Source organism: Gadus morhua, chromosome 20, assembly GCF_902167405.1.
Source record: "Gadus morhua chromosome 20, gadMor3.0, whole genome shotgun sequence".
NCBI lineage: Eukaryota > Metazoa > Chordata > Actinopteri > Gadiformes > Gadidae > Gadus > Gadus morhua.
Genome location: NC_044067.1, coordinates 7576451 through 7601979, shown reverse-complemented (window position 1 = coordinate 7601979; position 25529 = coordinate 7576451). Strand labels below are relative to the sequence as shown.

At 45.4% G+C, this 25529-nt stretch overlaps 1 protein-coding gene and 1 long non-coding RNA gene across 3 annotated transcripts in view; one reads left to right on the top strand and one right to left on the bottom strand.

Annotated features, from left to right (window-relative positions):
- Positions 1 to 154: 154 nt before the first annotated feature.
- On the bottom strand, positions 155 to 10938 carry pla1a (phospholipase A1 member A). Of its 2 annotated transcripts, none has more exons than XM_030343541.1 (11): positions 10662 to 10938; positions 10064 to 10277; positions 9375 to 9552; positions 8840 to 8948; positions 5154 to 5255; positions 4204 to 4296; positions 3678 to 3851; positions 3066 to 3155; positions 2738 to 2843; positions 1126 to 1281; positions 155 to 762 (listed from the first exon to the last, which is right to left on the bottom strand). In XM_030343541.1, exons 1-11 carry the CDS (start codon positions 10732 to 10734, stop codon positions 672 to 674), a joined length of 1386 nt encoding a protein of 461 aa, XP_030199401.1. In that variant the 5' UTR covers positions 10735 to 10938; the 3' UTR covers positions 155 to 671. The 2 variants fall into 2 exon arrangements, with proteins under 2 accessions (XP_030199401.1, XP_030199402.1); XM_030343542.1 differs by having other exon boundaries at positions 3678 to 3833.
- LOC115533194 (uncharacterized) overlaps positions 5316 to 25529 on the top strand; it is a 24798-nt gene continuing 4584 nt past the window's right edge. The window contains exon 1 of the long non-coding RNA XR_003974154.1: positions 5316 to 5486. This is a non-coding gene — a long non-coding RNA (uncharacterized LOC115533194). The remainder of the gene's footprint in view (positions 5487 to 25529) is intronic.

The following is a 25529-nucleotide window of genomic DNA, read 5'->3' as shown; positions in this document are numbered from 1 at the left end:
CCCTGTGTGTGTGTGTGTTCACTCTGTCATGTTGTGTTGCTTCTCTTCATTGAACTCAAAGCTGTTTATATAATATGTCTCAGTAATAGGACTGGCTGTAGCAATGAGAACAGCAGTGTTGTTCTAGAGAACAGGAAGCATAGATGGGCATTTGTTTACATTTTTCAGAGCTGCTTTTTTAATGTTGTATACATGCACTCAAGATGTAATGACATTTACAACTTGAACACAGAGCAGGACTGATATTACAATTTGTAACTACACGAATACATAGAAAATCATGACCCATAGGTCTGTTAAGGTATTTCTATATTTAACTACACAGCAGCATCAACATCGAAAGTGGTATCAATGAGCTTTAAAGTGAACTAATATTTATACTGTGTGTTATATTTCAGGTGTGTGGGAATAGTTCAGCTGTATGTGTTGTAGCTCAGATGTGTGTTTGGCTCTAGTTCAGTGGACTGGGTGCGCCGGTTGTAATGCTGGTGTTTGTGATTGTAATGCTGGTGTTTTTGCAAGTTTTAGTGCAGGAATGTGTGGTTATAGTGAATATGTGTGTTCAGGTGTGTGTGTGTTGTTATTAAGGTGTGTGTGGTAGTTATAGTGCAGATGATTTGTGGCTGGTTTCTGCAACTCGTGAGTTGCAGAAAACGTGAGTAACTGCTCCGTCAGTAGTCCTCACACACCTGCACGTAGTCATGTGACCATGGCGTTCCTCGTCGCACGTCGATGTTGTTCACACACATAGCCTCCTCTGGCCTAGAGGGGAACAACACGTAGCTATGACTCGTTAGACACTAGCTAGTCAGCTACTGGCTAGTTAGCTCCCAGCAGTAGCACTTTGGGGAACATATTAAGCAATGGCATCAACAGTGAAAGACAACTTGAAACAAATATCTTGCTTCATTAAATTGACAGAGACAGCGGGAGCAAGAGCGAGAGCATGTTTTATCGAAATACACAGATAAAGAAAGATAAATGTATAGCAACTGAAAAGAAGAAACATTTGTGGACCTCAATGTTTCTTTATTTTCTTATCTTATGCGTCCATCCATCCAGCTATATCATTCATCTATCTATATATTGATATAGACATGTCTGTCTATATGCTATGCTGTGTACCTGGCAGCAGGTATGGGGGTGATGCAGACGCTCTCTACATGGATGTCTCCCTGGCGGTAGAACCGGAGCCCGGTGCTCTTCAGCTGGATGGAGTCCACCTCGCACAGAGGTGAAGGAAGAACCAGGACCCTTCTATACACTACACTCTCTGTATCACTGTAACGTAAGCACACACACACACACACACACACACACACACACACACACACACACACACACACACACACACACACACACACACACACACACACACACACACACACACAACCACACACACACACACACACACACACACACACACACACACACACACACACACACACACACACACGCACAGTTAAAGACGTAAAGCTACAATGTCACACTACACTCTTATGAGCATAGTATTAGCTTAAATAACTACATGTTTACATCGTAATGTGAAAGAAAACTGTCCACTCATTGTTTTTTCTGAAACACTTCCATTGCATTAACATTTAAGCACCAACAGAGACGCTTCAGAGCCAGCCAGCCTATCATGTAGCAGCCAAACAGCCAGCCAACCAATCAGGAGTGAGACACTACGCTTCTATATCTGTGGTCTGCCAGTCTCTGATCTATATTAGGATTATTCACACGGTCGGGTTTTTCCTCTCACACATCCCCTCCCCATTCCTGATTAATCCAGTTTCGTAGCATCGCAGCTCTCTGACGCTAGCCAGGACACTCTAGCTTGGTTTCAATTGCGAATATGTTTCCCAAATAGGGGGCAAATATAGCTAACATGTCAGTGAAGGACTAATTCAATTCAATGGGGCGCACAGGAAACATCATAACTAAGTACTTAGATTTGGAAAAATATCAAGGAAGCCTCAGATACTTCCTTGGTTGGTGTTGGTCTTTGGGGATATCACACTAGTGACTTTGACGTCACTCCAAACATTTCCTTTTTTTCATAGTCACCGGGTTAGGCTGTCGTGAAGCACACACAAATTTGACATCTAACGAGGAAGCTTCCTCAAGAGGTATAAAGGTTATAGGAAGCGTTCTAAGCTAGTTTAAGGCACAGCTTCTGTTTTGAGGTGGGGCAGCACAGCCTATAGTGCCTCCAGTTCCTCGAGTTACTGACGATACATGCATGTTGATGGAGATGACTTGAGAAGCTCTCAGTGAAGCCTGCAGTTTGTTGGGAGTGCTTTAATGTCTAACCCTCCTCACCCCTCAGTCCCTCTTCTTGCCTCTTCAATTGTTTGATATTTAAGTTTGAATGTGACTTTTTATTGATAGTTGTTCTGTCTTTTGGCCATAATGAATTGGAATAATGATTTTTCATTGAAAGCTGGGCTGTATTTCTGTTCAGGCTTTGTAGCCATAACCTTTGATTGACGCTACCTCGTAAACCAAAGCTGCCAGTAACAGGTAAGGCAAGTTATCGCATGTGTTTAACAATAGAAGTCATTTCAGTCCATATTTTATCCTACGTTATAAACGTTTTGCATTAACATCGAGATTTAGACCAGCATCATATCATGGCAACAACCAACATTATTATGTAAAAAAAAAGATTGCTTTGGGGCTTGGTTTTCCTTCATGCTGGAACAGTATGGGACGGGTTGTGTGTGGGGGGACCTACAGGATGAACTTGTGGTTGGTAGTCAGGCTGTCTGTCCTCATTGTCGCCTCCAGCTCACCCCTCTTCTCCATCCTCCTCACTCTGACCTCCAGGAGAACTTGGTTGGCTGAGGAACCAACAAACACTTGACCTCCAGAACACAACTTAACATGCAGATCTTTATATAACATGTTACATAGCTGTGCCAGAATGTATGCTACATATTATCACACGCACACACACACACACACACACACACACACACACACACACACACACACACACACACACACACACACACACACACACACACACACACACACACACACACACACACACACTGACTCACCACAGTATGGAGGTTCGGAGGTCGTGAGCAGGAAGAATTTCTGTTCTGTAGGAAGAGGAGCCGCTGTGATGCCGCTGTTCTTTAATAACCCTGGAACACAAACCAATGCACACGCACACACACACACACACACACACACACACACACACACACACACACATGACACACACACACACACGGCTCTTATGTACATTAAGTGGTTCTCTGTATCGGCTTTAGACACATTATCAGGCTGACAGCAGCCGCCAAAAATACACCCTGAATCCCCCATGGAGCCTAGCTGCAATGGAGCCTATAGATACAAAGCGTGTGTGTTTGTGTGTCTGTGTTTGTGTGTCTGTGTGTGTGATGGTATCCATAAAAAAGGAAAACTGCTTTTTCCTAAATTTAATCAATTCATTCGATAACAGAGACTAAATGTAGGCTACTCTATGATAATGAAGATTGCGATACTCAAAAACATTTTAAAAGGATTTAAAGGGATTAAAACATATATATGTATCACTATAAAGGCATTTGAAACCTTTCAAATGCATACACACTAAGGAAAAGGGACAGAGAGTCAGACATTGTTTTAAAATATAGGTGTTGCGGTGGTTGTTGATAGGCTACCTATCGTTGGACAGGGCCCGTTGCAGGACAGACAGCGGCCCTGCAGGAATTCTTCATAATCGGAGCACGGGATCCCCGTCAGCGGACAGGAGCCGTTCAGAACACTGATGTAGACATATAGCGCCCTCATGTGGTCGCAGATCACATAGCCATATACTGGGAAGTACACCAAAACTGACAAGGCAGACAAACACAATAATGGAGCTAAAGACTATTTTATTTGATTTCTTTCATTCGATTTTATTTGAAAAGATTGAATTAAGTAGTAGTTGGATCGCAACCATAATCTGTCAAATATCACAGCTGATTGGTCCAAAAACTAGAGATTTGGTGCCATAGTGTTATTTTACACTTTACATTGTTTTCTGTAAAAAAAGAAAAAGTTCTTTGCTGAAATATTCATTGTCCAAGTAGTTTTGCACACACCCCAGATCCCGTGGAGTTTTAGTATATATTATATACTGTAGTTTAAGCAGTTTTCTGAGCCGTTGGGTGGGTTGTTCTCTCACCTATGGCCTGAACTAACCTGAATCGAAATTAGAGCGTGTGCATCCGACCTGGTCCATCCCCCCGTTTAGGAAGAAGTCAACATGGCCGACCGGGATGGAGATCCCAAAGTCTGGGGAGGAAATAAGCAACTGTCACTCTCACACATCATAAGGCCGCGTTCACATCTAGGGTTTCCTGTAATAGGGAAAAGTTGAGCTGACCGTTTTTTCAAAAAAAATAAAAGCTGGCAGCGTTTTATTTCCTAAAAGCGCTGAGAGCGTTTTTTCTTTCGCAACGAACCCATTCTAGACCCGATGTTACTCGCCTACTATGTATCCAGGCTAGAGCCCATTAGACATGTCGAAGATCTCGACATGTTCTGTAATTAAAACTATTAAGCGCTCCACAAGTACTTTCCCGAGTGATTTGTCCGTCATTGTTTCTTGTTTTGACAGTTGAGAGTTGTGTCCATGTTCCGCTTGTGATTGGTCAGTTGCCCAAAAGACGCCTGACGTCGGCCGCTTTCTTCCTGAAAGTTTAAAAAAAAATTCAACGCTCCGTATGGCAGCAAAAAAAAGCTGGGAGAGGCGTTTAAAAAAATGGCCGTGACTTTTTCCAGAAACGCTCTGCTGCATAGGAATATAATGTAAAACAAGCGCTGGCAGATTTAAAAAAACGCTAGATGTGAACGCGGCCTAACCCAGGAGTACCGACCATCCAGCATGCACCCTTCCACCTAGGTGTATTCATTTCGGTGTCACCTGACCTGTACTGATTCCTCAGTCTGTTCACCTGTGTTCTTCTCAATGTCAGGTGACCCAAAGTGTGCTCCCGACCCACAGGTTGGGCAACATCGCGTTAGGGTGTGGCTGTGTATCTAAATGTGTGCATGTGTACTGTGTGTGTGTGTGTGTGTGTGTGTGTGTGTCTGTGTGTGTGTGTGTGTGTGTGTGTGTGTGTGTGTGTGTGTGTGTGTGTGTTCCTCACAGTCTGAGTCTGTGTGGATGGCCTCCACAAACAGAGCATCACTGGGGTCCAGACGGTCAAACAAGTTTGCTCTCTTGAACATCGGACCAGCGGGATCCAGTCCTGGACAGGAAAGAAACATGGCTGAATTTCTGATTCTGACGAATAATTTATATTGGGTTAAAAATGTCAGATCTCGATCATCGACTGAAGATAAGTTAACAATAGTGAAATGAAAGTAGCCAAGTGTTGGTTTTTGGAGGTGGGTGTGACTCAAAGACACACTCAAAGTGTGTGTGTGTGTGTGTGTGTGTGTGTGTGTGTGTGTGTGTGTGTGTGTGTGTGTGTGTGTGTGTTGAGATGATTAGTGCTGTGCCCTATACCACGAAGCTCGCTGAACATACCCAGGCTTTCTTGGGAAAACCTGGCTCGACAGAGCCGCAACTCGCAATCAGAGTTAAATGGTACCACGAAGCTCACTTTAGATTCAATTAGTTGAACCAGGTTTTCCGCTTTAGGTTCAGTGCGCGTTCACGTGAAAGGGGCGTCTTTTGCGTCATTTTTCTCACCTTTACGATAGATCAAGCAGTCTATATGCGTATAAGTGAAAATATTCTGCATATTGTCTGTAAAATAACTATGCCAAATGCAGAATTGTTCGCCATTAATCCAAATAGAATGATGATGATTTAAAAATGCATAAGCAACGTCCATCCTGCCTTATTCTATCATTTAGGGAATTCACTTTAAATACACCCTATTTAAGAAATGTATTGCATGTTTTCGACCCCTGAGAGGTAGCGGCTCTAGCGTAATGGATTGGTGTAAGACCCGAACGCCAGCGACCGGGGTTCAATTTCGCTGGTCTATCATCATGCATTTTACCTCCATAGATGTGGTGCCAGCACGGCCTTGAAAATATGGGTTCAAGTTCGAAATAAGCACAAAAATATAATTCCATAAGCTTTAGTGAATAAGTATTGCATATGCTTGAGAATTAGGACTTTTTAAGCTTCACTTAAATTTGCATCACTTGGGAGTCGAACCCCCCGCACAGATATTCAAGACTGACGCGCTACCTCCACTCCAGCACACTGTCACGGAGACACAATGCGCAACAGTAATCATTCTCTACATATGGTCCAAAAGGACGATCAAATAACGAACGCCCTCTGATGAGAATCTGTATCTCTCATGAAGAACCCCAATTTCGTTGTTTGCACAATGACAATAAAGTCTGAAATCTGAATATCGTCAGACAATGCCAAGGGATCGGTTCTGTCCCGTAAAACCCTCTGTCTCCGGAGAGACGCCTGTACGAGAAGTGCGCCGGGGTCCACGGGAACACCCACAAATGGTGACGCCATTGTCAGAGGAGGGGCTAGGAAGCTGCGCACGCCGATTTAAGTAGCCGATCTCCGGCTAGACTAAGCCGAAAAACTGCTCCCGACCAGGTTTGGTTGCGAGCATAAGTCACCATGGTGATACAGCGACGCTAAAAGAGATCGACTTTCGTGGTACAACTAACCCAGGCTTGGAGCTCAACATACCCCGCTAACCCTCTAAGCGAGCTTCGTGGTACAGGGCCCTGGTCTGACAACAACAACTTCACAGACGCCAAGCTGTATCAAAGTGTCTTTGTTCTCACACACACAAGCAGGCAGGCAGGCAGGCACACACACAGTTAGAAGTGGCTGGATGTGACTTCCTCGACAGTTTGCCTGTGGCCAATTAGCTACAATGATTCACAGCTGTGCTTATATTCAGTATAGCAGCAGTACCTTGTGTATTAATTATTTAGCTTAAAAACTATTCCAAGAATATCACTTAAACATTGGACATTTGAACAGTGTATGGCGCAAATGATGGCCTCAAAGGCTCAGTAGAACAAGACAGCATTATTAAACGTCACTTGCTGGTTTCATAAACTAAATGATGTTGACTCGTTCTAGTATGATCCATACCTTCCTCCTGCTTTGGTTCCTTCTTACCCGACTCTAAGCCTCAATTACAAAGGCCTCTCACACATGAACTCTGGATGAACTCTGGAGTGTCAGGAGGCATGCCAATTAAGGAGCCAGCTTTTTTTGATCAGTTTGTCCATTGTCTTTTGGATATCAACAGTAATACTGTTACCCCAGCACACAGCAGCATAAAAAAATGACGCTGGCCAAGATGGAATTATTAAACAATGTTCAAAGATGTTGACTAACCTGCAAAGACTTCTGTTTCCTCAGGCAAAACCATCTGGTTTGAGCCCTTTTTAAAGCTACTTTTGTATTCTCTTTCCAGTTCAAGTCCTTACAAGGACACTCATGTATTTAGAGGAGTAGAAAAGCTTGTTTCCCTTTAATAAAAACAGGATAAGCTTTCTCCTTTTTCTTCCTAAAATCAATCACTAACTATATGGTTTGACTTATGTTCAGATTAAGGAAGATGCTCTCATATCAACACTGTCAATGTCATCCATATAAGCCTGGTTTTACCTCTCCAAAGGTGGCCTAGAAATGACAGAGTCATCAGATCATTTTTGGAGAAGACAAGATGACTGCAGCTGTGTCATAAGAAAATACAAAAAGGGGATAAAACTTGTCCCGGGGGGGGGGGGGGGGGGCTGTTCATTTAAGGAGGATGTTGAAGGACTTTCATTCACTTTGACATATTGAGGCCGGGAGATGTGGTCATCCGTCACCCAAGCAATGGCGGAAACTATGACGATAAAAATGTATAATTCTTGGACAGTTCATGAGCTTGGCGCCCGCAACATCAGTGTACACAAGAAGGAGCAGCGCTGCGAGTCAACTCCAAGTGACTCTTACTTCTTTGGAGAATGTATAGCAATGAATCATCAACGCCAAGCTCTTTCCTACGCCCTCACGACCCCCCACTGTCAACCCCCCCACTGGGGGCTCCACAGCCAGTGATGAGATTCAGACTGTTCCCCACAGCCCAGCTGTTGTTAGCGTGGAGCTTCTCCTTAAACCTTTCTCTAAAGTCCCATTAACCCTGCCTAATTACCCATTTAAAATCCTTCTGTGCGGCTTAATCTTATTTTTATAAGCTTAACGCTGCCTTCTTTCTATTAATGACTGGTTTCATTTCCTTTGTCACCCATGGTTTGTTATTAGAAAAACATTTAAGAAATGTACAGTTTTTCCATTTTTGTCCGGACAATGACCTCCATTGTCCACATAGAAATGTATAGATTTGTTACTTTGTCTCCTATAATCTCAACATTTTTTCTTCTGCAAAATGATATGAAATCTGTGCAGCAAAAAAACCCCTTTAACTTTTCACAGTCATCGTGGGACCATACTCAAACTGCATTGCGAATGAACAACTGGGTTATCATTATTAATTAGTCACACCAAGTTATAGTCTGGTTGCCCCAAGAGCGGTAGAGCAAGAGGAACATAAATCATTAATATTGGTGTTAAACCAGTCAGTGGTTATATTGTTCTAGTTGGGCAAATGACAAATTACTTACGAGAGGGAAAAAGCTGATCAGTCTGCCTTTAGGGCCGAAATGGTTAAGGCTACAGAAAATCCGCAATAATCTAATCGTATTCGACCCAAGCTACTTTCTCGCAGAGGTAAGTGGCAAACAGGAACAGATTAAAATATGTTTTGTTCTTATGTTTTTTATTATCCACAGCTTCCAACTGCAACCCGGAAAGCTGACTGTTGTTACGAGTCATTCTTCTCACCTGTAATTCGTCCGATTTTGCCCTGAAAGATGGTTCCAATGAACCCTGCGACGTGCGCCCCAAGACTCACCCCGATCAGGTGGAAGGACTCCAGTTTACAGCCCTGGTCCTGCAGGAAGACAGAACGCATATCTGTCTAGAACACTGTAGGCCTTGTCTACAGTTTACAGTTTTTTGGGGCTATTTTAACAATGGTGTGCCATTGAAAGAGAGAGAGGTACACAACGAATACATTATAATGTTGAACGGCGGTGTTATTTTAACTTGTGACCAGGTTGTGACTCTGTGCTCCACATAATGGTCTGCATCAACAAATTTCGATTTATTCTAAAACGTTTATTGAAAGTTTATGCAGATGAGCGGTGATAATAAAAAAACTGTTTCAGTGATTTTCTGCTCTCCGATTACAGTTCTAATTTTCTGTATCTGTATTCATACCGGCCCATTTTACTTGGTTACTTAGACAACACCCAAAGAGCCCAGGTGGGCCTAACACACCTGGCTAGGTGAGGGTTTACCAGGGTTCCTCTCTCACCTGCAGCTTGTTGATGAGAGTAGAGACCTGCACTGCCACCTCCTTGTAGTTCTCCAGCACTAGGTTGTAGGCGAAGGAGGCGCCAAACACCCAGTCCACCACCAGGACGTTGGAGTCCTCCGCTCGCAACAAGGCCCTGGCTAGCTCCTCCACCCAGGACGGCCTACTGCCCATCGCCCTGGGGTGGAAGGGCGGCAGAGACACGCTAGCATGTTGACTATTTTGCCTGACATGATTATCTAGTAGGCCTAATATGCTGTGACACTTTTAGTTTTACTTGCGTCGATTGCAGCTCTGGTGTGTTCGATTTTAGGAAGCGCTTTGTTTGAATGTAAGTTCTATTTCCGGAATTTCCCCATTAGTAAAGCATGCAGTAAACCGTCTCTGATATATATTATTCACATCAGACAAATACATTATGTTCAGTCCATTTTTCGGTTTGTGCAGCACTGTACAGCTATTTGTAGGGCTACTTCCAATGTCTTTTGTATGCCTTGTTTTTCTTCAGCCTCTCTTGAATAAAACCCTCTCAAGATGAACACCCGAGTGATTCGACAACTTTCATAATTGTTGTTGTTGTGATTCAAATGAAGAGTCCCTGCTAGTTTCCCCCCATAAAATGTGTCCTTTGTGCAATCATATAAACAGTTGACATCCTTTCTCTCCTCCACTCCCCTCCACCCAGCCACCTGTATCCATGGACGATGAGCTTGGTGGTCCGGGAGCAGTTGAAGGGCGTGGCCTGCTGGGTGTGGTTGACGGGGTCCCCTTGGCTGAAGAGTCTGGGACAGTCTGCGTTGGCCCGGGTCAGGAGGAGGTACTGGACCTGGAGCTGGTGTCTCTGCCGGAACGTGGTGTTGTTAAGGTGAGCGCATTCGTCGTCTCGCCTCTCTATCTCGACACCTGAACGTCACGACAACACAACTTTATCAAGGTTACAAACCACAACCCCTTTCACTGTGAGTATATGTCAAACAATGGTCCCTCGTCAATGTTTATCGACATGATTGTTCCGAATAAGTTTTGATCGCAGTCACTGATTGATGCATCAGCGCTGGTACGCACAATGGTTCCTTACCGCTGTAAACATCAATGTTGACCAATACAACCTACTTTATCACCGGGAGACTCACTAAATGGTACCTGATCAATCTACATTGATCATTTTAGAATCATTAATAAAATGTTGACTACAGAATAATTCTGGTTTCTGCGTTGGTGTTGCTTCCTGGCTGGTGGAGATGAAACCGACCGATGGGTTAAAGAAAGGAGTGCGGGCACACTTACCCAGAACCACCGCCACCAAGACCGTCGCCATGCTCAGGTGAACGGGGGTTAGTAGGCCTACCCATGCCATCATAGAGCTGTGGACGGCAATATGATCGGAGAGTACTTTATAAATCCCAGACGGGGTATTCCCAGTAGAAAGTACCGGACAGCGGTAGAAACTAAAAAGGATCCAAGAAAAACAAACCAACTAACAAAAAGGAGTAAACATGCCCCCTGGGGTTCACGCTGAGGCTGTCAGTGTGGTTTAGAATCTAGTTCACAGGGACCCATTGTGTGTGTGTGTGTGTGTGTGTGTGTGTGTGTGTGTGTGTGTGTGTGTGTGTGTGTGTGTGTGTGTGTGTGTGTGTGTGTGTGTGTGTGTGTGTGTGTGTGTGTGTGTCTGTGAGAGTCCATGACCTCATTGGTGCTGAATGGCTGTTTGTTTTGAAGGCTGGACCTTGGCCTCACTGTTCAATACTTTTGCAATAAACCTTCATTTCGGTCCTGGGAGGATTTCACAGTTGTAAATGTTATTTTATATGCTGTCTATACATCTGTGTTGAAAAGGCAAGTTCCTTCGGATTGATCTGCCTAAAACGTCTCGCGGGACAAAATATGCAAGCTCCCAACCATGCAAGTTATGAATTACATTATCATAATTACTCATATTTATGTTTAATATTTTAGGAAAAGGGATACAAAGTGCATGGTTGATTCTGCCTTTTGAATGTGTGTAATAACAGCTTTGAATGAAATCGAAAATTGAATGACCTAAAAATAAAATCTAAAAGCATCATCAGATTTGTAAATGTGTAAAATAATCTTAATGCGTGGTGAGATTTGTGAATGTATACAGTAATCTGTGGGCCTCTAATTGAGTGCCCTGCCTGAGGCAGTGGTGTTTGTGAACCTTTCAGCCATGTTGAACGCATTTACAGATTAGTTTTCACATTTGCAAATCTATGTTGAGTTTTATGTTGAGTTTTACAAGTTCCATTGGCAGATTCCTGTACACACAAATCTCGCCTTTAAAAAAAAAATAAGTACACTTTAAGAGATTATCATACAAATGTAGGCTACAAGTCCCACTACTTACACCAGGAATTCGAATAATTCTGCAACAATAATAGCCCGATTTACAACACGTTGCCTGGTTATAATATCTGTATGCTAGCTAAGCACACTAGTTAAGAATATGACCATAACGTTGTGCTTATCTTACTTGCATCACCGTAACTAATATAAGCAAGGTGGTTTGAGCTGAGAGAACCTTCACTCGTGAACAATGCTACGAGCGCAAATAAACTGCAACATATTGCCTGGTTTTATTATCTGAACGCTAGATCGCCAGATTCCCCCTCTCCGCCAATTCACTTTTAATTTTGGAAAGAAGAACAGTGCCCTCTGGTGGAGGACCCTGTTGCTACCCCCCATTTGTGGGGGTATGCAGAATGGGTTTATGTTGTTTGCTGCAACTGTGTATAGGCCTATAGACTAGATGGTATATGTTACCATCAGCGAGTAACTCTTTTTTTAATATTTCCCTTAAAAAGGATACATGGCCAAATTGGGTTAATCTTTCGAATCCAATTATTTATCACTTAATTATTTTGAAAAAAATAATTAAAAAAACGTACATCATTCCAGCAACCTCTTACACACCTGACGCTAATCTAACATGGGGGACGAAGAGGAGGGGCCTCTCTCTGTGATGGCCTCTCAGCTGTTTCTGGTATTTTTGCATAAAAATGTCAAAATGCTCAATTACAATTGAATGAAAAATATAATCTGTGAAATTGAGTCTCTAGGTGAACAATTGTGGAGTAATGGTGTGAGTATTACTTAATAAGCCTTAAATAATGATACCCATACTATTTACAAGTGTTAGTTCAGCTTCAACATTGTATAAAAAGAAGTCGACTTTTAATTTATAATCAAATCGAATAGCTAGGCTAGCGGAGATATCGTGGCCAGCAAACTAGCCTTAACCTATCTCTGTAATTAGATGTTTATGTGAAAAAAAACAGACGTACGAACGAGAGGAAAATGATGGATAAACCCTTGGTCAGCAATCAATGAAAAACGACATGTTGTTGGTGACAATTTAAAGGAAAATTATTATTCGAGGTCTGGTCAGACATACACTTTACAGGAATTACATATTTATCTGCTGCTTCCGCAACGTGCAAAATCGGACCTCACGCCACGTCGACCTTACCTGAATTTGTGACATCATTAATGGAAAATAAAAAACTTGGCTCACTTGGGGAACACTTGAGAGTACAAACGGTACAACTAGTGTATGTGAGGTATGAAGGCGGGTTGTAGTGCACAATTAAATAGTTACTCATATTACACTGGCTGGAGCCCTTCTTAAACCCGTATTATAATGCCGTACATCGAGGAAAACCTGATCAAGTCAGCTAAGATCATTTACATCAGGATTTCTTATTCGGCTGGATAACCTTTATAAAAACAATTTGTATGATTGTCTAGTTTTCGTGCCATTAGACCTCTCTTAAGTCGACTTGTTATAGCCCAGTGATCTTAATTAATTCATACATAATCAATAATTACATGAATTAACGATTATGTAAAGTAAAACAAAGTAGGAACCTATAGGATAATAGAGAGGTAATGACTTACTCAATAATGTAATGTCGGTTAACCTGCATGCATTACTGCTGCTGTTGTTATCTGACCACTAAGGGGCAGTAGAAGTTGACAAAATCAGTGTCATGCGCTGGAACATTAAGTTATAGAACTCAGCATAGGCCTGCATCAAATATTTCATACTGTTGTTGTCATGATAAATAGATTTCTCCATAATTTTAAGCATTTAGATATTCCCTGTATGCTACCATTGTATATTCCCTGTATGCCAGTCCCCCAGAAGCAGCTGATCCACCATTAACATTAGCATTAGTGACGGTAATAAATAATGGTGATGGTGTGGGGGGGAGGGGGGGGGGGGGGGGGCATACAGTGATGGAGGGTCTGGGGGATCAGGGGTCTGTTTATTGCTTCCCATGTTTGTCATGTCCGCTTGACATTTAGTTTTTATCTCTTCCACTTGCCATCTTTCTTACTCACGTGTCTCTCTCTTTCTCTTTCTCTTTCTCTCACTCACTCTCGTTCTTGTTCTCGCTCTCTCTCTCTCTCTCTCTCTATCTCTCAGAACCTGTCTGTCGCTCTCTTTCTAGCTCTCTCTCTCTAGGTCTTTCTCTCTCGGTCTCTCGGCCTCAAGTTCTCTTGGTCTCTCGGTCTCTCTCTCTCTCTCTCTCTCTCTCTCTCTTTCTAGATTTCTCTTGCTTGCTCCGTCTTCTCTCGCTCTCTCTCTCCCTCTCTCTAGGTCTCTCTCGCTTGTTCCATCCTTTCTCTCTCTCTCTCTTTCTCTCTCTCTCTCTCTCTCTCTCTCTCTCTCTCTCTCTCTCTCTCTCTCTCTCTCTCTCTCTCTCTCTCTCTCTCTCTCTCTCTCTCTCTCTCTCTCTCTCTCTCTCTCTCTCTCTCTCTCTCTCTCTCTCTCTCTCTCTCTCGCGTCTATCACAGGCGGACCTCCGTAAACCGCTGCATAAGGTTTGACCTGCGTTCCAGGCCCTATCAAAGTCTGTACCACCATAAGATGTGTGTGTGTGTGTGTGTGTGTGTGTGTGCCTGTGTGTGTGGCTGGCGGGGCCGAGTGGCTGTGTGTTGGAAGCACCTGGCGTTACGGTCCGCGACTGGGCCTGGAGAGCTTCGTGCTCCTCATCCAATGTGAAGAGGGCGACCTCCGACCCTGTGGACAGAGAGAGTGTTTGCCATCTGCCTCAAGCTCTGCGATGACACCATGGGCGTGTGCGAGTGCTCCAAGGAGGAACTCAGGTATGGGGGGGGGGGGGGGGGGGGGGGCACAGCTGCTCTCCAGGCCCCGCCCCTCAAACTACAGTACGAGGTCTGTCTGGTCTCCCTCCTGATGACCAGATGTACATTGAGTGATGACAGAGGTAGAGTCCCTCTGTGTGCTGCGTTCATCAGTGACGTTCATCTCCAATACTTTATATCATTATTTATTTGATTGGGATTGGGAAACAACTATGTGCCACTCCTTATCCACGGCCGAACGTTATGTATTCCATCGCAGAGCAGTTTATTGACGTCTGAATGTAATCCGGATGGGGGAACAGTCAAGAGGATAGCCAATAAGTGTTATTTTGAATTTCGTCCAACCTCGATAGAGAACCAAAGCTGGCCAATCGATCGGGTTAACTTTATTTAATTCTAAAGTCGGACATTTGAACATCTGGTTAATAAGTCTGAGTAGGAACATCCACAGGCTCCACCCTTGTGTTCTGGTGCATAATTGGTTTCAAGTGTGACGATGGCTGACGAAGCCTTTGCCATTTTCTTTCAAAACTTTGCCGGAATTAATCAAATTAACTCAGTGACCTTGCATGCAGTAGTTTGGCTACGGGAGATAAGCCAACACATAAAAGGAGGATGAATCACTCGGGTAAGGCCTGTCTTCCCTGTCCCATCTACAATGATGGGAACTCGTATTTCATTGTGGCTTTCCGGTACACAGAAACTTCATCATTTCCACAGGCTGACCGACCCTATCACCATTAGGTGATAGGGGCTACAAGAAATGTGTGGCACCTGTGACCTTTTCTCTTCCTCTGCGCTTCCTGTTCCCCAAGGCCAGCTGGGCCGTCCCCCTAAGCCTCCTCCGCTCCCTCTAGGAGGCGAGGCAGATGGAGGTTCGGGCATTCCCTGGCTCTCTGCGACCTGGCGTAACTCCTCCCCTATAAACCTTTCAGGTACCGTCCTTCTGGTGAAACCTGATTAGGATTGAGCCTCCGGCTGGAGTTTATGTAAAATGGAAATAGAAAGGGCACTCATTTGTATTTTTGACAGGGGCCTGCTGGCTGGCCACAGTATGGGCTCTGGGACAACGAAGCGATGAAGGGCTGTGGGGATGGCTGAGTGCAAGCAGGCCGGGCTGGATGTGGGCATGTAGCCCAGCCCCACCAAGCGAAGGGCTGACTATGTGTGTGTGTGTGTGTATGTGTGTCTGTGTGTATCTGTAAGTGTATTCACACAGACACATGGTGAAAAGGCTACTAAAACTAAGGTGAACCAGTGAAGGGAGGTCAACTATAATATTACACCTCTGCTACCTTTGCGTAACGGCACTAAAGATGTGGTCGCGTAGTAACACAACACCAATTTTAAATGGAGAGTGATTCCCACTGCGAGTCAGTGGAGCCGGAGAGAGGTATGGTTGGAAGTCAGAGAGCCAACCTGTTTAATAGCCAATAACACCCCGAGCCATTTACACCAACAGTGCCTACTGTTGTTCTTATTGGACGTCCAACCAAAATCAACAACGTTTTTTCCCCTGCTCAGACGTAACGTCTGTCGAGCGGGATTCAGGCGCTTAGCTTTGGTTTCGTATAATTCGGTTGTCGTCCAAAAGCACATGAGAACAGGTAACAGAGAGGTTGCTTTGTCGGAAACCGCCTGCACAGTTTTGGTCGCATCTTTCTTTCTCTTCACATTTTTTGCCATGAACAACAAGGAGGGAGTTTGCTTGTGAGGAAGGTGCTGTGCTTGTTTGTTTACTTCTTCCTCAGCCTCACAACCGATTTTATTTTAAAGTACAATTGTGTTGGTTGAATTAATAGGTGGAGGGATTCTGAAAACCAGAATCGCAACAGTACTGCTGTGTGAATTTTCCTAATGGGCCTTCATACAGCAGTGATTATCTATGATGCTGAATGTAAGCATCTGTGATCCACTAGACAGACACCACTGGTGAATACCTGGAATGTTGGACATAGGATGAGAATGAAATGACTTGGTCCTTTAGGACTGCTTCAACTTACAAGACTAAATTAGCTTCTTGTCAAGGTTCAATACTGCTTTCAAATCATTCTTAGATTAGTTGATATATATAAATATATGTGTGTGTATATGTATATCAATGCCTATATCAGATTACATTTTTCTTCCTATAGGTCAAGACTGAAAAAATGCCCTAATCTTAAAAACACATGTAAATTGACTTTCACAGGCATGCATGTGCACGCACACATACTGTATACACACACACACACACACACACACACACACACACACACACACACACACACACACACACACACACACACACACACACACACACACACACACACACATCATGCTCCCATATAAAGGCAGATAGCGTCACAGTGAACCATCCATTGTGCAGCTAGTGGCCCCACATCTCAGAACAGCGATTAGTTCCAGCAGTGTAAGAGTGGAGCATTCGAACCAGATGATCCCCAAAGAGCTGTATGGCATGTGGATCCTCACTCCAGCGATGACACACAAACGCAGACACACAACCACACACACACACACACACACACACACACACACACACACACACACACACACACACACACACACACACACACACACACACACACACACACACACACACACACACACACATAGACATACACAAACTGGCTGGGCTGACTTGAGTAAATTGATGGCCTAAGGGTCAGGGTCTATCCTTGTGGCCTGTTTATGGGGCTGCATGGACACCCTTGGTTAGTTTCAGATTATTCTTAAACCTCCCCTACCTCCATCCCTCCCTGTAATGAAGATAGCATGTCAGGAATCGGCCTCTAGACAGACACGTCACACTGTGGAGAACATCTCGCCCCAGTGCCCCATTACTGGCTGGGAAGCAAAACTACGAGTGATGTGGCAACAATGGTCCCCCATATGACCATGTGGATGATGGTTCAATATCTGTTTGTGGGAACACCCCTGGGCAAAATACTCCAGAACATTTTTTTAATATTCTGCCCCAGCGGTCTGCACTAGCTGTCCAGGAGCATGACTAAACTAATATCTTTCAGAATGCTTTTTAACATGTGGTGATATGTGGTAGCGTACACATGAGGGCCGTACACACGCACATTACAACATGGCAGCTCCAGCATGTCTCTGAGAAACTGTTTTGGATGCAAAAGAGTAGAGAAAAGTTTCAGGTACTTGGCATGACATTAATGCCGCTTGTTGTCTGTGAATCATCGCACACCTCTGCCTGCATTGTCCGGGCGAAACAGTGGCTCACTGAACGTTGGAACAATACGTGCCATGAAAACCAAACGTCTCCTTCTACTTCTCCTTTAACTTTGAGCCCCCAGACTCTTCAGAAATGCGCCGTGCCAAGTCCTAGTTGTTCAATGAGGGCACTTCTCTAAAAGTCACCTGGGATTCAACCAAATACAATAAAATGTTGGCTCGTTCAGCCGGCCCTCCCTGAATCAGAGACGGTGCACGTCCCAGCACAGTGTTTGAAAACCCCTGTCCAATCTGTTCCTGAGGTGAAACCCTAGACGTCGACGCTGTCTCTCTCCGCTTCCCCGTGCGCCGCCAGGAATGGCCGTCTGTCCGTCTGTCCACCAAGAAGACCAGGACCATCTGTAAAGACTTTAGGAGGACCCTGACTGGTGACCTTCTCCGAGCCCTGCTGGACCGGTGAGAGGCACACGCACACGCACACGCACACGCACACACACTGTCAAGTGTGTGCCACCCTACACCCTACACTATGATGGATCTTGGAACTTGACTTGAGGATAGTCTTTCTGTATGCAGTTTCAGACGTGACTTGAGGAAGTGTGCATGGAGTTTGCCACACCTCCTGTGTTTCCCCCGGTTTTGCTGTGTCCCCCGTCTCCAAAATAAATGCATGTTGGGCTTCAGGCCTCATGAGGCTCTTAATAGCGAAGTGATGGCCAGCTGTATAGTTCACATTCACCAATGTATATAAAGTATTAAAAGAACTGAGCAGAACTGTCAAAGGGTCATCTTTAATATAATCCTATTAAAACCAGCTGAGTAGGATTACAGACAGGGGAGTGAATAAAAGCTGCTAAGTCTCCATGACTCAGTTTGTTTTGGGGCAGGGGTATCAAACTTCCAGCTACAAGCAATTGAACATGAACGAATGTTCTGAAGATGTTATATGTTATCGATTTCTGATGGAATATCTAATGTATTTTAGCTCATGAAATTATTTGATAGGTTATAAGTATTTATACAACGGGGGACCTAAATCCAGCGATCTGATTGGTTCCCAACTGTTGTATAATGAGCGTATACATAACTGCTATGACGCCCGATCATTTTGTGAAAGTTTGCATATCACTCCGCGCCTGGAAGTAGAAACAGTTACAAAGTCAAACATATGTTGGATGATGGAGAGCGTGTATATGTTGTTACTCCGGGAGTGAGCAAGGCGATGGAGAGACTAACGAAAGCTTAGGCACACGGCGAGTGAACTGCTCCATAGGATAAATTGCCGGCGAACCGCTCTATCGGAGCCTTCTCTCGGAGGGACGCTAAAGTGTGTTGCATAGCGACCGTCGATGCATAGCGGCAGCCAGGAGGGACTACTTTTTTGTATTCTTTAATTAAACGGCTATTTTGACTTTCTTGGTTTCTTTTTAAATGTAGTGTGTCTATGACTTTCGTTTCGCCATAACAGTAACCGTTGTATAAAAGCAATAGATCATTTCAGTCAGTGGCATGTGCTCATTATACCACTGTGAAGGGGGTCGCCGGCCCTCCGCTGCGCGTCGGGGCCGGACAACGCCCCTTAACAGAGGTATAATGAGCACATACCACAGCCTGGCGTGATCTATTGCTTAAATATATATATATAACTATTTCAATAAATACATAGTTCATCATAAAACAACATGCATGGATTCTTCCGGGCTGTCCTGGAGAGAAGACAAGATGGACAGGGGCCTCCCAGACAGTTTATGGTTTGTGTGTGTGTGTGTGTGTGGGGGGGGGGGGGGGGGGGGTGGGGGGGGGGGAGTGGTTGAGGCTCCTTGTGTAGAGGTAAAGCCGTGAGTTGACAACAGAGGCAGAAAGGGAGACGGGGTGGGGACGGGGAGTAGGAGGAGAGGAGGAGGCAACTTGGGCCTCTCTCTGATCTTCTCTCTGTCCCTGGGGTCTATGTCTTTAGCATGTGCCGCTGATTTAGCGTCCACCGACACACAGAGAGTTAACCAGAAACAGGTGATCGGGACACACACACAGGTATGCAGTGTACACATTAAACATGCCACACACACCACTCGCACACAGACACAGACACACACACAGTCACACACACACACACACACACACACACACACACACACACACACACACACACACACACACACACACACACACACACAGACAAACACACCATGACAAGACATGACAGGGAAAGGAAGAAAGAATGATTTGTATTTGTTTGTGTGTCTGTGTGTGTGTGTGTGTGTGTGTGTGTGTCTGTGTGTGTGTGCGTGTGTGTGCTTTGAGCGTGTGAATGCTACAGTAAAAACAGAATACATATTTTCTTTATTTATTCAGTATTTTTTTTCATTCTCTAATATTTCCTGTGTCACCGGTCTCCAGCTGCCGTCTCCCTCTGACAGTCGCTGACTCTTAGTCTCTGCTCCATCGCTTTGCCTTTCCTCACCAACTCAAACCTGTAGAAGGAGAGTGAACCTTTGCCCTGGCTACCGTACCTTAGCACGCTATGCCGATAAACTCCTGTTTGCATGATCAATGGAAGGAATCGGTTTCCAATTATGAATCGCAGATTGGATATTTAGCCATAAGTTTGACAGCGACTATGCATTAATGTATTCCTTGTCTCCGCAGAAAATAAGTCTTGCCTCTAATAGGGCAAGCAACATCAACCATACTGTTGATCCATCTTGCACCATTATATCTTTATTGATTTGCAGAATGTGTAGAGAAGAGTCTAAAAAACTGTACTGTACATTCAGGAAATACTGATGAGGACGTGTTTGGCGATGGGTCCATCTCTGCCAACCCCGGCAACAACCTAGAAACAGCAGTCAGTGCATTCTAAAGAGTGAGAGATGTACTTTTACATGCTCCGAAACATAAGTCTGATTCATAATAAATATAATATCAAATGCAGACCACAGCTGGTTAACGATCATCTGTGTTTTCTTGGTTTTGTTGTTCCTGTTTTTGTGTTTTTGTGGGAGGCCATGTGTTCTTTTATGCTATGAAGTAAACAGGGTTTTAACTACCTCCCATGGTCGCAGTGGGCTTATGAAGATAAGCTCATGAGCCACATGTATGTCCTTATCTTGGCCGGCGGCTCCGTTTGTAAACAAGGTGAACTTAACGTTTAAATCCACTAAATATCTGCGCCTGTCAATGTTTTGGTAAACGCTGGGGTCTTTGCCACGTTCACAGCTGTTACCATAAACTCGTTTTGAAAGGTCGACTTGATCTGCCGGCTCGTTTCACTGATATTTATTGTGTGTGTAGTGAACTGATTTGAGAATTTATGCAGGAGTCTGTGGGTTTTGCTGAAAGATTTAACAGCGTCTAAGGGCGTAAACATAAGCATTTTCACAGATCCTGGCCTTGTAAATGAAGCAAAAGATGTGGAGTTACAATTTTATGTTATGTTAAAAAACTTGGAAAGCAAATTTATTGAACTTATATTCTATTTTGGATTTCAAACACACCAGGAAAAAGACTTTCAATTAAATACCCATTGAACATATCATTAAAAGAAGAATGTGTGTATGGTGTGTTTACGTGTGAGTGTGTGTGTCTGCGTGTGTGTGGGTTTGTGTGTATGTGTGTGTGTGTGTGTGTACATACACTTGCAATTATGTATGTGTGGTTGTGTGTGCGTCCCCGTGCTTACTTAAACTAATTGGTGTAAAAAACCACGGAGGCTGTAAAAGATATGAGCATTTTTTAAATAGAGCCATGTTTCAGCTGCGGGCTGAACAACAGCCCCCCACAACATACGTTATGATTACAGGAGTATTAGGCTGTATCCCGCAGCTTGACACCAGACATCGGCCTTCCATAAAGCAGCTCCACGTCTGCATGTAAGCCGTTGTCGAACCGTAGGCCCAACAAAGCCTTGTGTGTGTCACAATCAAGTGCTTTAAGTACAGCCAGCACGCACGCAAACGCATACCTTGCTTATCCATTTTGAGTACATCTGGAAACATCTGGGAAAATGTAAAGGCACATTAAAAAGGAGAATAAAAAGGGGGGAACGACTCAAAGGAGTTATTGCCCCAAAAAAAACAAAAAAAAAACACGAGCAAAGAAAGTGAACTTGGCTCCCGCGTTCCACCAGCACTTCCACCCTCCACCGTCGATCAGGAACAGCAGCTGCTCCAGAGCTCCTCCGAGATACGGAGTCTGGCTGGGCGATGAAGGCGGTAATAACCGTAAGGAGGCCTACACGACCGGCCACGCGCACATCCAATGAAAGGCTTCAACGGCGGAATAGGATCTCCGGCGATCGAGGAGGTTGGTCTGGGTTTTAGATGTTGAGCCGGTTCTTCGCCTTTCAGAAGTTAAAGAGGTGGGGGAAATCACACACACACACACACACACACACACACACACACACACACACACACACACACACACACACACAAATACATACTCACACACACACACACACACACACACACACAAATACATACTCACACACACACGCACACACACGTACACACACACACGGACACAGAACACACACACATACGTACACGTGTAAACACGGACCGCTGCTCCTGGAAGTTGTGACCTCGGCGGAGGGCATTCAGAGCCAACGGTGGTTAAGGCGGAGGCGCCGTTGTAATCGGAGCCTCCATCTCTGATGCTCGTCAGGGGATGAGTCAAACATGCGCTAATCAACCGGCCAGTCCCTGCGCCGTAATGAGCCACACACACACGCACGCACGCACGCACGCACGCACACACACACACACACACACACACACACACACACACACACACACACATTGCAGAACCTACAGAGCGACCGGCGCGTTAGCCCACCCCCCCCCCGCCCCCCATTCTTCACACGAACCACGGAAACAGTGCATGACATCACCCGAGGTATTATCAGACGCTCACAGTCTGTTTTCACACGTACTAAAATATTAGCCTCCTGGCGCACCCGCTACCCTCCGCCCAACACACGGACTGACGCCAGCGGCGGACTGAGAAGGAGCTTCAGGGGTTGTTTTTAGTTTAATTCATCCTATATCTGTCTCTGGACCTAGATCGATTTCAAGGGGCACCATGGCGACAATAGATATGGTGGGCTTTACAGGGCAACTCACATCTACGTTGTAAAAACAGAGTTTGGTCTCATAAAAGATGTTCTTTCACGTTGACAGCTTTTAAAACATGGTAGTAATAAAGGGAATCCTGTTCCATCAGAGATGATCACATCACAGTTTCTGCCATATCACGCTCGCTGGCCAAGCAGCGCTCTCGCTCAAGAGCGTTTCCCTCTGCATCCCTGTCTGATGCCACCCAGAGTGGCTGGATGACACTCGTAGGTCTATATCTCTGTATCCCTCACCATTAAATACTTTACCACACAATCCTATGAGGACAACACCTGTCTTGGGGATCAAACCATCATAGCCGGCTCTCCTGTCGTAACTTAAACATTCAATATCAATATCATTTGGCAATGTGACTTAATTGCACCGATTCTGCCAAGAGCATTTAGCCTCTGACACAAATGCAATGGCAATATAGCACATTGGTCTGTCAATTTGGGACAGAGAGTACTGAGTTTGTGGACAGAATAACAGTGAACCCCCATACTTTACATAAGTGCTTTACATAATGTCTTATCACCAAGACCAATGTCCTATATTGCTGTTGTTTTGGTCTGGCGCTTTCACGCAGAATGCTTTTATGCAGAATCTCCACATCGAAGTGCTTTTGAAAAAAGCTATCCATAACAGATGTTTAAGTGGTCACCCAGACGCCACGACTCATTGTTCGTTTAACTCGCCGTGTAGATGTCCAGGATAACACTACACAACAATCAATCCCACCTGTATTTTAAGTGATGATCTGCGTCACGATTGGCGGGCAGAATCGCTCTTTGACAGAGTCGGTTGTGGAGGTTTTCCCAAATGTTTCGCTTTTTCTCGTTCTCAGACCATGTGGTTGTTCTGCTCCATTGCTGCTTGGCACAGGATCACCACACTATAAAAACCGATACGCAGGAAGGTAATAAAGTCTCCAAGAGTAAACAGGACGCCTTGTAAGTAAATGTGTCTTTGTGTGTGTGTTTGTGTGTGCGCAGGGCATCGGACATGAGGCACGCCAATGCTGTCAAGACCGGTCTACGAAATGTCAACAGAAACGTGAGAGTGCGGGGGGGAAGGTTCTGTTTACTGGATGCCTGCCCTCACATTTCCCACGACAACAAATCCTAAACCTGGAAAGTGACGCGTATCGCTGACAGTGTGCGGTCAGATGTTTTTCTCAAAACCACCCCCAACGCACCAGTTTCATGGCCCCTGAGGATACAAAGAAGGAACACATTCAAGGATGTCGTGGGGGGGGGGGGGGGGGTTGGATTCACACCAGGACTCCAGTGCCCCGGTCCGGCTCGTGTTTATGTTTTAATCAATGTATGCATACTTCTGGAGGAAGAATGTCCAACGCGGCCGGTGGCCGGGGGCCTAGGATAGAAAACCAAGCTTTGATCCGATCCCTGGCTGATGTTCTCAGGCAGGGCGGGGCTCGGTGAGAGTTTCCCGATGGGCTGAGGGGCCGTCCCACTGAGCGCTTCAACGCTGCTGTGAGAAGTGTTCGGCGGGGGTGGCCCTCTGTTAGGGTCCGTGTATCAGTCAGATAAAGAGAGTGGAGGGGACGGCTTCTTGGCCACCTCTCCCTCATCCCGCTGATCCTTGTGTGCCTGTGGCCATTGGCACGCGGAGAGAGACAGAGGGGCTGAGGCCCACAGGCCCCGCGCTTCACAGGGTCAGCCACTGCCCCGGGTGCACATGGGGAAACACTTAGTCCCACTCGTCTCCGCTCTCCTTCTACCAGACCTTCTGTTGCCGTTTCTCTCTCTCTCTCTCTCTCTCTCGCACGCGCTTCTCTGTATCGGCCACTCGCTCACCACCGTCTCTCTCTCTGTCTCCCTGTATATGTCTCTGTCCCTCTAGTTCTGTTTCTCTCTCCCTGTTTCGCTCTCTCTCTCTCTCTCTCTCTCTCGCTCTCGCTCTCGCTCTCGCTCTCGCTCTCGCTCTCGCTCTCTCCCTCTCTCTCTCCCTCTCTCTCTCCCTCTCTCCCTCCCTCTCTCTCTGTCCTTCTGCCTTGCTGTTTCCTTCACTTTTTATCCCCAGAACAGTTGCATGGGGCTGCTGTTCTCATTCCACATGTTCAGATGTGGAGCACATGCCTGCGTGTGTGTGTGTGTGTGTGTGTGTGTGTGTGTGTGTGTGTGTGTGTGTGTGTGTGTGTGTGTGTGTGTGTGTGTGTGTGTGTGTGTGTGTGTGTGTGTGTATGTTTGCGTGTGTGTGTGTGTACACATGTGTCTTGAGAACCTGTGTGCGTTTATCGGGGGGGGGGGGGGGGTTCTGCATGTGTGTGTATACGCACACACATGCGTATACACATGTGTGTCTGTGTGTGTGCATGTTAAGAACATCAGCTCTTCATGCACCCCCACCTCCCTCCCCTCCCCCCCATCCCCTTTTCTTGATATCAGTATTCCGTCCACAGAGCAGACGTGATCCCCTCTCCCCCCCCAGTCTGATGGGGCCGTGGCTGCTACGCACCGCCCAAGTGTGCTTCCCTCCAGGCCTTTTGGAGCCAGGCCTGGTACACTCATCTGAGCGTCTCTGGTTGTCTTTGGCAGCGGCCGCGGCTTTATTCTACCTGGCCGGGAGAACACAGGGTTATTCTACACCAGCTGTAAATTAGAACTAAGGGACTATTTTCGTTGGAGTCAGGGGGGGGGGGGGGGGGGGGGGGGGGGGGGGGGGGGGGGGGGGGGGGGGGGGGGGGGGG